General features: G+C 44.4%; 1 protein-coding gene across 3 annotated transcripts; it reads left to right on the top strand.

Annotated features, from left to right (window-relative positions):
• Nucleotides 1-4,613: 4,613 nt before the first annotated feature.
• Nucleotides 4,614-11,078, top strand: LOC120744803 (zinc finger protein OZF-like). Of its 3 annotated transcripts, none has more exons than XM_040049380.1 (3): nucleotides 4,614-4,991; nucleotides 6,007-6,077; nucleotides 8,731-11,078. In XM_040049380.1, exons 1-3 carry the CDS (start codon nucleotides 4,865-4,867, stop codon nucleotides 9,958-9,960), a joined length of 1,428 nt encoding a protein of 475 aa, XP_039905314.1. In that variant the 5' UTR covers nucleotides 4,614-4,864; the 3' UTR covers nucleotides 9,961-11,078. The 3 variants fall into 3 exon arrangements, with proteins under 3 accessions (XP_039905314.1, XP_039905313.1, XP_039905316.1); XM_040049382.1 differs by lacking the exon at nucleotides 4,614-4,991 and adding an exon at nucleotides 5,056-5,089; XM_040049379.1 differs by lacking the exon at nucleotides 6,007-6,077 and having other exon boundaries at nucleotides 4,616-4,991; nucleotides 8,642-11,078.
• Nucleotides 11,079-12,795: the final 1,717 nt, after the last annotated feature.

The following is a 12,795-nucleotide window of genomic DNA, read 5'->3' on the forward strand; positions in this document are numbered from 1 at the left end:
GTGTCACTGTGACTAAACTACATGTTTATTCTTGGGGCAGGATTTGCTGACCTAGCAAAGTGGGAAAAAAACTCGAGCGATTCAGCCCAAACCAAACTCCGTGATAATGAAGACGGAAAAATAACTAAATATAAGGACACTGACTGAAACTCGGAGTAAAAATAACAGCACCGCACAGAACATGAGCCCCAGCCTCCAGCTCCAACTTCTGAGGTGGACATTTTTTGTTTTGTGGCTGCAAAGGCAAATAAAGACAAAGAGCCTTGAAGCTTCAACGCCACAAAACCAAACAGAGAACCATCGGGCTGCCAAGCTTCAGTTCAACCAACGCAGGCGGCTGTAGCTGCTAACTGCAGCCCTGAACTGGACACGTGTTTGTGCTGTTGGAGATTTTAATGAGTCATGTGACCAATAATATGGCTGCTGTGAGTTTAACGGGAATAACAGGCCGGCCAAGACGTCTGAGCTCCAGCTTCTCTGAGTGAAATTCAATTTTTTTATTAATTTAATTACCGTCTTTATAGTCAGTGCTAACAATGCTAATGAGCGTTAGCATGCTTTCAGCTCAGTTGGCCAAAATGTTCAGGTTGAGGCCCAAAAATCAATGAGTGATGCCGCAGTAATCACGTCCATCTTTTGTATACAGTACGTGCAAAAACGATTTTATTATTGCGATCTTTTCCTGTGAAGCTCATCGGTTTTGTAGACCTCGCTGCTCTGGACCCACAAAACTACAGGAACAAAGGAGGGATGCAGGTGTTTGGGAGATTTAATGAAAACCACTTCATGCAGCAGAGCTTTGAATCCTGTTCACAGTGTTACTGGTGTGTTTTGCAGGAGGCACTGGTGAACTGTGGGCCAGTAACAGTTAGCTGTAAATTGTGAGTCACTGACAGAGACGAGGACGTTAAGATGAAAAGAAAACAGTCGTGTTAGTGTTTGCAGTATCTTATCACACAGCTGCCGTCTGGTTAACCCACAAAACTAAAAGTAACACTCCCCACCTGACAGATCGAACTGCTGAGCTGATAAGCCTTCACGTGTCCCTGTTTACCCACGATGCTGTGCGGTTTTATCACTCAAACGAAGGAGCGGTTTCCTTTTTCACTCCAACATCAATCCCACCGACCTGCAGGAAGGAACTCCTAACACGGGCAGCAGGTGTGCTGTGTCACAGTGAAGTTTAATGAATGCACACGAGCGGTTTCAGGGACAGAGATGGTTGTTGAATAAAATAAGTTCCTCGAGTAGAAAGCTCACGTTCCTCATGTTGTTGGAAATAGATTGTTCGAGTTCTCTTACATGAAAAAACCAGAACATCACTTCCTTATTTCCTCACTTCAGCCCTTCCTTAATAACTAGAAGGATGCAGATCAGGATCCAAAAATAATTTGTTCATAGAAATGAATCAAATCAGAATCCAGCGATAGTGACACCTCACAAGAACAAGGTCCTGGGTTTGGATCGTTCAGCCTGTTTGCAGGTTCTCTCCAGGTTCTCTCTGGGTTCTCCGGCCTCCATAGTCCAAAGATAAGTATAATTGGTTAACAGGTGTTTCCAATCTGGCTGCAGGTGTGAATCATTTTGTCTTTTGTTTTAACCCTGCAACCACCGGTCCAGGTGTACGTTACCTTTTATTAACAGACAAATACAGGTTACATGTTACAAAGGAGCCAAATCAACAGTAAGTGTTTGCATCCTGTTAAAGTGCTAGCGTGGCTCCTTCACAGCTCCACGCTGTATAAAATCATTCACACACAGTGTTTTGAAGCAGGTGATCACCATTTGCCTGTTTTGTCCAGTACAACTTCTGGCCCAGGTGTTATGAAGTATCTGACTAGATTTTTCCACTTCACTCATTTAAAACACTAAATTTCCGCCGCTTGTCATTTTTATTTTTCACGCCTCCACTGACATTACAAGCGTGCCTTACCTTTTCTGTGTTGCTTTCGTGTGGTTTGGCTCCTCCCACGGTTCGTGCGGATCCTGATATTGATGCTGTTTTGCATCTTTTTTGCAAAAATGGAGATTTTCCAACAAAAGAGCAAAAAACCGAAGCGTGAAGAGTCTGAAGTTGCTTCTTTAATTTTTTTATTTTTATTGATTATGCGGATCATGAGAGCTAAAAAGAAAAGGTTGGATATGATTATTGATGATGTATCTGGTTTCTTAAATTCTACACGTTTTTTAAAATGCCTAAAATCATCACATTCCTGTAATAAAGATGAAGAGCAGCGCTGATGGAGACTGCAGCGACTCCGCAGCAGTGGGAGCTGCTCCACCTGCGTGAGCGTTTTATTATCTGTGAGGCTGATAATACAAACCACTCTCGGGCTTATTTTTAACTGCCACAGCTGAAGGAAATCGTGCCTGATGTGATAATAACAGTTGACCTAAAAGGAGTCAGGAAAGGGAAATATCCCCGAGGTTTGACTTTATCTCAGTGGAAAGTGAGTTACAGCCTCCATCTGCTCCTGCAGGCCGCCGTGAACTGATCAGAGATTTCTTTTTCCATTTTAACTGTCATGAAGTTATTTTACAGGAAGTGACCACGATCTTCTGTCCCTGCACGGGGAACCGGTCTGCAGCGTCGGGTCCAGGTTCTGTTGCACTTTACTGCAGTACACGTGCTTCATTGTTTCTATAGCTTGATGTTGTCATCTTTAAATTAAGCAGTAGTGGGTGTCTCCCACCTGACTCCCTCAGAGTCAGCTGACTGGTTGACGTGTGTCCCGTGGTTCTGGCGGTTAGAGGCCACACAGAAACATTAACGAGAGTTTGGTTGTTTCATGTGTCAGAGCACTTGTTGATCCCTTCAGCAGGACATGGGCGTGCTCTCTCCTCCTACTACAAACGCTTCATAAAAAGTGTCTTTGATCTGCGATGAGACACGTCAAACACACAGGAAGTCTTTCTTTCTGAAACACACACACGCTCACAACCCACGCACTTTATCTAATCTTTACACTCTCACTATAAAGATAAGATTTCATTCAAATATCTCAGTCAAGATAACATGCATTCCTCTCCCGCCCACGTCCCTCTCTGAAGACATTAGCAGCAGTCTGAAATCCAGTGAGGCGTGGAAGTGCCCCCTACAGGCTGCACTGCTCATTACTGTAGCTGTAAACGACTCGTGATTAAACAGAATCAGGTCGAGCGGTTTGGAGACAAAGTTAGAGACACACTGAGACGGTTTGACATGTGCAGAGCAGGGACCGAGGATACACCGGACACAGGATGATGAAGATGGAGCTGCCAGCAGATACAGGCGCAAATATCAATAGTACCAGTCCAGATACTGGTATCAGATCAATACCAGCACAAGAAGTTTCTTTCTTCTCAGTTCAGTATGGAGCCCACTGATTTATGTTCAACCTTTTTTCTTTTTAATGACACAAAAACCTCAAACATGCACTGTGGAAAACATCTGACCCTTTTTGTGTCGACTGTCACGTCTGTTTTATTTAAAGCCTATGTCACATTCAGACTACAGCAGCTGATCCAAAGTGCTTTACAGACACATTTGCATAAAAAACACATTTCCCAAAAATCCAGCCTCAATATCAGAAATTACAAACTGGTCATGATTCAGCTGAGACATCCCGACACGCTGCTCCCCCACATACACCGCCTTCATAGGGTCAAAGTATTGGTTTGGTCCCTGTGTTACTTGGTATCAGCTGCCAAACAGCTGGAGAAGACAAAGACCTCAGAGGAGGGTCACAGAGGGGTGGTGCAGCAGAGGAGGAGGTGTGTGTGTGTGTGTGTGTGTGTGTGTGTGTGTGTGTGTGTGTGTGTGTGTGTGTGTGTGTGTGTGTGTGTGTGTGTGCAGAATGTTTACAAACCACGTCATCATTTTGTGGTCATTGTGGTTTGATATGACAAAAACATGTGGCTGGTTTGTTTTCTTGTGTGATTAAAATGTGTCAGTGTTGTTATGTTGCTCTACAAAACAGGTGTGTTGTGCTGACGGAGTTCTTCACCTCCTTTTAGCTGATCCTGTTCGCTCCCAGTGAAGAGCCTCTGCCATCTCCAGCTCGGCCGCCTCCAAACCGTCAGAGCAGGTCTCACTAACGTCATATAAACCTTCTCTTTTACTCTTGTTGCTGTCCTTCTGCCACAAGTCCCCCTTACACTCATCTCCACCTGCTCCACCCTGCCTGCACCCTCTTCTTCACCTCTCTGTCCGTTGCTTTGAATATTTGACCCCAGGAATTTAAACTCATCCACCTTTACTAGCTCTGATCCTTACAGCTTCACCGTTGCACTCGTCTCCCTCTCATTGACACACATCTTACGTCTGCTGTCTGTAAAAGAAAGGAAGAGAGCTCCTTTTCCATCAGGAGACCAGCTATCAAACAGATGGACAGACACCAGAGGAGGACACTGAGACTGTGGAACCAGCTGAGAAGTTTTAATCTATGAAATCAGCCTGAGAATTCTAAAAAACCAAAGTCATGTAATAACTATACAGCGCCAACTGGCAGTCCACTGTATAACTCCTCCTAACTCCTCCTCAACATCCCACACCAGTTCCATAAACGGAGCTTTTATATTTGGTTTGAAATCATAACATTTGAACACATATATACATACAGATATAACATCTGTGTTTAGTGTAAAGCTGCTGCTGGGATTTTATTTCTAACACCGAGCAGTTGGGACTTCTGCACCCTGCGGGGAAAAGGGCGGAACCAAAGTCCGACAGTATCACCGTCGGAACCTCAGAGTGTGACATCTGCCGGATGTAAACAATGAAAGCGTTAGCATCTAGCGTTAGCTCGAAGACCTGAGAACTAAAAGCAGGAAAATGTTTCCGTGTTTGTATCTCTGATGGAACATTTCAGCTGTTGGAGTAGAAATGTCCTCCCCTGAGTGTGCGACAGAGTTTAAGGAGGAGAGGATAACGGAAACCGCAGAGGGAGAGCTGGATGAGCGCAGACTGCTGGACATCACCTGGAAACCCGACATAAAGCCGCACAGCACAGGTGAGTGTCACGTGAAGCTGACTCATCCTCATCACAGCTCTGCGTTGGATTAAAGTCCAGGAAAACAGATACAAATGCCATGAGCTCATCTCACAGAGGTGACGACACTGTCAGGGGAAAGTGATGTCAGCTGGACAAAGACAGCCGTGACAGCATTAATGTTTTTAGCAGTCTGTCTGATGTCATTCATTGTTGTTTGTCTGTGTGACGCGTGTTTGTGTTTGCTTCAGTCAGGATCTGTTCAGTCAGAGAAACAGTCCCTGTGAGCCGGAACTTAAATTTCAGCTCTGCGGCTTTATTAGTTTATTATTGTCCAGGACTGTCCACGTACACATGCGCAGTCAGAGGTCGATGGAGCGGAACAGGAACACGTGATGTTTTCATACAGCATGGAAATGTTATTGGAAGGAGGAGGCGGGTTACAAAGCAGCTTGCAGAGAAAGCAGCAAACCTTTACCATTTAAAGGCTTCAGTTCTGGCTCGTTGCAGCTGAAGTCATCACATGTTTAGAACAGTTTCTGCTCAACCATCTCGCTGCCTTAAAAAAGTTTGATACGAAGTTTGGACACTGAAAATAATTACTGGAAAATCTTTATTTTTGGTTTTGTTTTGTTTTTCCACCCACTGTCAGGCCCTTTGTCCACACAAACATGAATATTCCGCTCACACTGGTGTGGTTCACAGCCAAGTGTGAAGCCACGTCGCTCAGGTCGCGGCTCTCGGCGTGCAGCGCCCTCTCCTGGTCAGGGAGCCACAGCATTTTCTCAATCGAGACCTGCTCTATTTTATTTTGCTTCTTTGTTTTTTCTGTGTAACTGAAATCTGTTCTTTTGTCTAATTTTGAGACATTTAGCTTTGTCGTATTTTTTCCAGTTATTACTGTTACTCATTGCCTTCTACAACAAAGACATTTTCCATCGTTTATTCGAAGTGTTAGTGCCTAAAATAAGAAATTGCTTATATAATTATTTTAGATTAATTTATTAAATTTTTAAAAATATTGTTGTGCCTCCAGACATCCCACAGCAGCATGTCTGTAAGGAGGAGGAGGAGGAGGAGGAGGTTCTCCCTGAGCAGCAGCTCTGTGAACCAGGAGAGGAGCTCCAGTGTGGAGCAGGAGGAACCAGAACCTCCACAGATTAAAGAGGAACAGGAGGAACTGTGCAGCAGTCAGGAGGGAGAGCAGCTGGGATTGGAAGAGGAAACGGATACCTTCACACTGGTTTTGGAAAAAAATACCATGCAGCGTGAGGGAGACATCAGACATCAGTGCAGACCGTTGGATGTCATCTGGAAACCTGAAATCAAGTTACACAGAATAGGTGTGTGAAGCTGAGGTGGGCCTAATGAAGCGAGTGTGTCTTACATGTGTAGGAGCACAGGGTGAGGAGTACGAACTAAGGCTGCGTCCACACTGCAGGTCTTAATGCTCTATTCTGATTTTTTTAATCAAATCTGATTTTTCTGTCTGCTCGTTCACACTACAAATAAAATGTGACAGCAAACGCGCTCTAGTGTGAACGCTCAAAGCGGCCGCGTGCGCAAAAGAGGACGTCACACACAACGCGCTCTGTTTACACCCAGAGTAAACAGTATTGTTTGACTGATGGCCCTTAATATTACGTTTCCCAATTTTGCTTTAAGTCATAAAGTTATTGTGTTATTTACATTTGGCCTAATAATGATCCTTATTGCTGTTTCAGAGGAGCGCTGCTTCAAAGGATAGCTGCAGATTTCTGTCACAATCTGCAGATTATACAGTACAAATAAAATGTTCACGTTTCTCCAACGTTGTCGTCCCAACAGTTTCACTGGATGGCCAGGAAGCGTTCGCGATGTCTTCTCAGGCGCTGATAATTGGCGTCTGTCTTGTGTCAATGATGTAAAAGACGGATTTAATGCGACATGACCATCAAACAGCAGCTTTCTAAAACATCAGATATGTCTCGGCTTCAGTAGCACATATGAAAGTGACCCAGATCAGATTTGAAAATATCGGATTTGTGCCGTTCACGCTGTCAAAGCGTGATCAGATATGGGTCGCACAGGGTCAGAAAAGTCGGATTTGATACGCTTTCACCTGCAGTGTGAACGTAGCCTTAGAGTAGACCCTCCTAGCACATATAAGACACAGGACACACGGCTACAAGCAGAGAGTGGACAAGATTTTAGCTTTTTTAAACCCAATATCAGTTTTGCTTAGTCAATCAAAAGAGTCTTGTTTCAAATCTCTAGAAAACTTTATTCAGGAAAAATTAAAAGTTTAAATATAATATTTTTACTTTAACAATTTCCTTTTGATTTGATTTTGATTCACGTGCATTTGCACAGTAATCTGACTTTAGCACACATCACAGCTCCACGTCCTGAAAACTGCTCCACTTATTTCTCCACAAATGAACATTTTACTGTGAAAGTCTGCCTGCTGACGGGGATCTGATGTTATCAGTTTGTGGTTTGGTCCCTTTGGCTCTGACAGAGCCGCGTTACTGTGAGATGCTTCTTCTGCCTCATAAACAACAGATTCGATCACGACAGTGAAAAAAATGTGTGATGATGATTTTATGACAACATAGAAAATTCATTTCTATCCTTCGCTTACTGATGATCTGAGTCAAAGCAGGAATCAACTGTCACGAAGTGCCAGCAGCATCATTACAGTGTAACAATGGTGACACAGCTTTATCTGCAGTGATGCAGCACAATATCAGCAGAGGCTGTTTTCAATGGAAATATTTAAGTAAAAGTATAAAATAAGTGCATAAAGCTTCAGTTTCACAGTAACTAAAGTACCTTAACCTTTGTGACTCCACAGAGCTTCACTGTTGTCACACAAACTGAAACTGATTTTCTAAGCAGATGTTGGGTCGAGCGAGCGCTCCAGCGACGCTCGGTGGAGCCGCTTGTTGCTGCTCTCTGCGGCATGTCTGCGCTTGTGGCCGATGTTGGGAAGGGAAGGCAGGGAATGTAAATACAGGATGATAAGTCTGTGTCACTGATATGGTGACAGTTATCACACCAAAACCTGTACCGATATTGTTTAATGATGTGGTGCAGGCAAAGCTGCGTCGGCCTGTTCTAATAACAGACCTCAGTGTGAGGAGCTGAGACAGGACAAACTAACCAGACTGTAAATAACAGGAAACACTTTCACATTAAAAATAAATAAGCCAGTGATGGAAACACGCGTTCTATGTTTTTAGCCTAATGTTTGGGTCTCTGTACACTGAGGTGTCCAGTTTATCAGTACGTGCATCAGCAGACAGCTGAAGCCAGCGTCTCCCTGCGCTAACAGCTGGCTCAAGTTAGCGCATCTCTGATTTTAACGTTTATGAACAGATAAATGTTTTCATGATGTTACAAAACTCCTCAGGAAGTTGCAAGGAAGAATGAAATTCTGGAAAAATGGTTCAAGGAGGTCAAATTGGGGCAAAACAAAATATTTTTATTAATACCTGGAAAAAAAACCTAAACTACTCCATGTACAAAAGGGCTCTCCTCACCCTGAGCTGAAGGACTCTGTCAGCCTTCAGCAGCTGTTTCTCAGGTGCATCCAAATAATCTGACATTTCATCTCTAATCACAATTAGATTCTAGAATATTTTTACTTTTCCTGTAATCACACTACAAACCTTTCTGTGTCCCTCCAGACGTCCCACAGCAGCACGTCTGTAAAGAGGAGGAGGAGGAGGTTCTCCCTGAGCAGCAGCTCTGGGACCAGGAGAGGAGCTCCAGTCTGGACCAGGAGGAACCAGAACCTCCACAGATTAAAGAGGAGCAGGAGGAACTGTGCAGCAGTCAGGAGGGAGAGCAGCTGGGACTGAAGGAGGAGACGGATACCTTCATGGTGACTCTTACTTACGGTGAAAGCGACCACAGTGAATCAGAACCAATCAGTGAGCAGCTCCTCTCTCACAGCTCTCAAGAAACTGAGAGCCGAGATCGGGAAGGGAGCGGGAATGTTGAGTCAGGAAAGAGTATCAAGCTAAGAGGGAAGAAACAGTTCAGAAACAGAGGTCACAGTGATGTGGATAACTGCAACACTGTTGCAGGTAAAAAGCCGGTAAAATGCGCTTTCTGCGGAAAGGTTTTCAAACACAAGTCGCAGATGGAGCGACATCACAGGATCCACACGGGCGAGAGGCCGTACTCCTGCACAACGTGTGGGAAAGGGTTCAGCCAAAGCAGCAATCTGACCGTCCACATGAGAACGCACACCGGCGAGAAGCCGTACTCCTGCGAAACCTGCGGGAAACATTTCACCTGCAGCTACAGTTTGTTGGTCCACATGAGAATCCACACAGGTGAGAAGCCGTATTCCTGCGAGGCGTGCGGGAAGCATTTCAACAGTAGCTTCAACCTCAAAGTCCACACGAACACCCACGCGGGCGAGAGGCCGTATTCCTGCAAACTGTGCGAGAAAACCTTCAGTCAGCCGAGTAACCTGAACGTCCACATGAGAACTCACACAGGTGAGAAGCCGTGCCTTTGCAACACCTGTGGGAAAAGATTCACAGACTTATCGGCGCTGAAAAACCACATGACCGTCCACACAGGGGAGAAACTTTATTCCTGCCAAACCTGTGGGAAAAGTCTCAGCTCTAGGAAAGGCCTGATGGTCCACATAAGAACCCACACAGGTGAGAGGCCGTACGTCTGCAACACCTGCGGGAAAAGGTTTACCGAACTGACGGCGCTGAAGAAGCACGTGATGATCCACACGGGCGAGAAGCCGTACATCTGTAACACCTGTGGAAAAGGTTTCATCCAGAACATCCATTTGCTGTATCACATGCGGACACACACAGGTGAGAAGCCTTACTCCTGCAGCACCTGCGAGAAACGATTTAAAGACCCATCCAAGCTGAAAATTCACACAAGGACTCACAGAGGTCGGAAACAAAGCCCGGAAGCACCCTGTGGGGGAGAATTACCCGGCAGACCAGGCCCGATAAACGTCTGGATTTAAACATCTGTTTGTGATGTGTGAGCTCGCCGTCACACAGAGAGCATCGGAAACTGTACAGCAGGCGTGTGTGAGATATCCCACAGTAAGGCTGCTGTGAGCCTCTGTTATTCTGTTACCTGTGTTTATTCCACTGTTAAGGTTATTTTGCTGTGTACTGTAGCTTTGCCTGTTAGGAGTCACCACATTTCAGTCTCCGCCACCTGCATGTTCTTGGCTCCTCCCACCTGGCAGGTCCACCTTTAACATTGTTGGGGTCGTTACTCCAAAAATCCAGTATGCTGTCTGCACGTCCTCGCTTATTTAAAAGTCCCTGAAGAAAGTCGCACTTTACATCATTGCTGCATTACTTAGAGACACCTGTGGTGCAAGCAGCGCTGTATCTGTATGTGATACCACACCTCCAGTTTCTCCACAGAGACACATTTCAGCTCCTGTCTCCGTCCATCAGCGCGCTCGGAGCAAACGGCCCACCTGCTGCTGACGTGACACCGCTGACGCTCACTAATCTTCACTCTTCTTTCCCAGAACTTCTCCTGCGGTCACCTTTATTCCTTGTGCTTATTCCTGGTGCTTCCTGCGGCTCTGCTCCATGTCATCAATATGCTTTATAAGTTCTGCATTCATGCAGAACGTCTTCATGTTTCCTGGGAACGTTTAAAATATGAAGGTTTTTATACGAGATTTGTTTCAGTGTTTGAGATCAGTGCATGACTTTAGCTGCGAGGAGTAAATATCTGAATGTTTAATTCAAATATACAATTTAAACATTTTATTAAACTATTAAACTGTTTGGTGCAAGTGAAGTAATGTTTGTCGCTATAGTTACAGCATTCTCCTCCCTCCACCTCTGACGGAGCAAAATTAACGAGTTGTGTTTGAGAAAAAAAACTTTTAATCAGGAGCAGGTTCGACCATGACTGTATAAAAGATGGACGACGCGACAGCTCCCCAAAAATGAAGCCAAAACGTCTCTATCGCCCCCTGGTGTCTGGCTGCAGTATAGGTCATAAACCCCGCCTCCTCCATGTTAGCGGATGGGACTGGGGTCAGACTAAAATAGATTAATTCTCCTTAGATAATTTTTTTCCAAAGATTCTTTCTTTTGTTTTCAATAGTTCTCATCACGCTGATTTATGTCCGAGGGGTCTCCTCTCCCATAAGTTTGATTGTAATTCCTACAGCGGTGATGTTAAATTGGGGTGAAACGTCATCATGACAGCTTTGACTGGCAGCTGCAGTCACGGAGAAACTTGCGTATCTCTGTTCGCGAATAGCAGATAGAACGTAGGCTCTGAGAGGAGGGCCGGCGTTTACGCTATGAAAACACGACCCAGTGTTTTAACTGACAGCCTGAGGTATTCTTCAGTAAACTGGACTACCAGACAGAAGGACCCGAGGCCCTGCTGCACTTTTTTGGTAAGTTAAACGTGTTTGTAAGCTACTCCGTAACTACCATCCTTAGCTCGGTCCTGAGACCTTAGCTAGCTATGATGAGCACTCGGCTGTCAGGGTTCGTTTAGCTAATCTGTGCAGGTGAATGAATTTACCCTGACTAAAGAAATCAAGCTGCTCAGTCACTAATTATCATTACTGTACTTTTATTACAAGTATTATACTGTAAAAGCAACAGGCTGCATCCTGCTACAGCTCCTGTGCAGAGCTGAATATTAAATATGTGCAAAACAGCATGTTTTCAGTCTCTTGCCACATCTGTAAAGACAGTAACAATTTTTTAAAAGCTTGTACTTCAGTAGCTCCTCATTAATCAGGAACTATGGATTAAAGTACTGTAGTGTACTGTAATACTGAAAAAATGTAAGAGGACAACTTCAGATCCTGAGTGTGTGAGGACAGAAGAATCAGCTTTATTTCAATTTTGAGGGATAAAATTTATATCTGAGTTTGATGGTTCTGTTCTCTTTGTGATTACAGGAGCTGCCCTCAGATTCAGACCTCAGCACCACCCAGTGACAGCAGACAGATCATCCAACATGTTCACATGTTAACTGCAAAATGAACTGATGGAAACAGCACAAAGGTTAAAGTACCACACTGTTTTATTGATAAAGTTAAAGACAAAAAAACAAAAGGATTACTCACCCCTGTAACTGTGTCACATACATCAGCATTAACAGGACCTCAGTTTGGTGTTTCAGAGAGCTGCTGATCTCAGACCTGCACAGCTTCTGTTTTAAACACTTGATGTACTCAGCTGCATGAAGAGCACGTTTGAGTTTCTCTGACACAATTAAATAAAACCTGATGAAGGTCAAAGGTCGTCACTTGTATGTTGAACTACAAACTTGTCATCTGGAATTCTTTCACAGTGTTTTGCAGATAGTGTGTTATTTACCATAAAGTGATTCAGAGAGGATCATGTGTTTTTAAATATATAACTTTCTACAGGACTGAATATAATATCTTTATGTAAAAGCCTGGAGCCTCTGGGGAGTATCTGAGTATTTATAACATTACACAAACCAAAGGTCTCCATCACAGTGTTCATGAATCTATGAATCATGTATCTATGAAGCGCCTTGAGGCGACTTATGTTGTAATTTGGCGCTATACAAATAAAATTGAATTGAATGAAATGCAGCACGGTGGCACGGTGGTTAGCACTGTTGCCTCACAGCAAGAAGGTCCTGAGTTCAATTCCACCATCAGGCCGGGGTCTTTCTGTGTGGAGTTTGCATGTTCTCCCCGTGTTTGCGTGGGTTCTCTCCGGGTACTCCGGCTTCCTCCCACCGTCCAAAGACATGCAGCTTGTGGGGATAGGTTAATTGGATAACACAAATTGCCACTAGGTGTGAATGTGCGAGTGAATGTGAGTGT

Source organism: Simochromis diagramma, unplaced genomic scaffold, assembly GCF_900408965.1.
Source record: "Simochromis diagramma unplaced genomic scaffold, fSimDia1.1 OVJJ01000355.1, whole genome shotgun sequence".
Lineage (NCBI taxonomy): Eukaryota > Metazoa > Chordata > Actinopteri > Cichliformes > Cichlidae > Simochromis > Simochromis diagramma.

Excerpts from the sequence above, each read along its gene's own strand:
- LOC120744803 (XM_040049379.1), top strand. The coding sequence starts at position 4,865 with ATGTCCTCCCCTGAGTGTGCGACAGAGTTTAAGGAGGAGAGGATAACG. Across the intron at positions 4,992-8,641 it reads CATAAAGCCGCACAGCACAG|ACGTCCCACAGCAGCACGTC; the intron begins GTGAGTGTCACG and ends GTGTCCCTCCAG.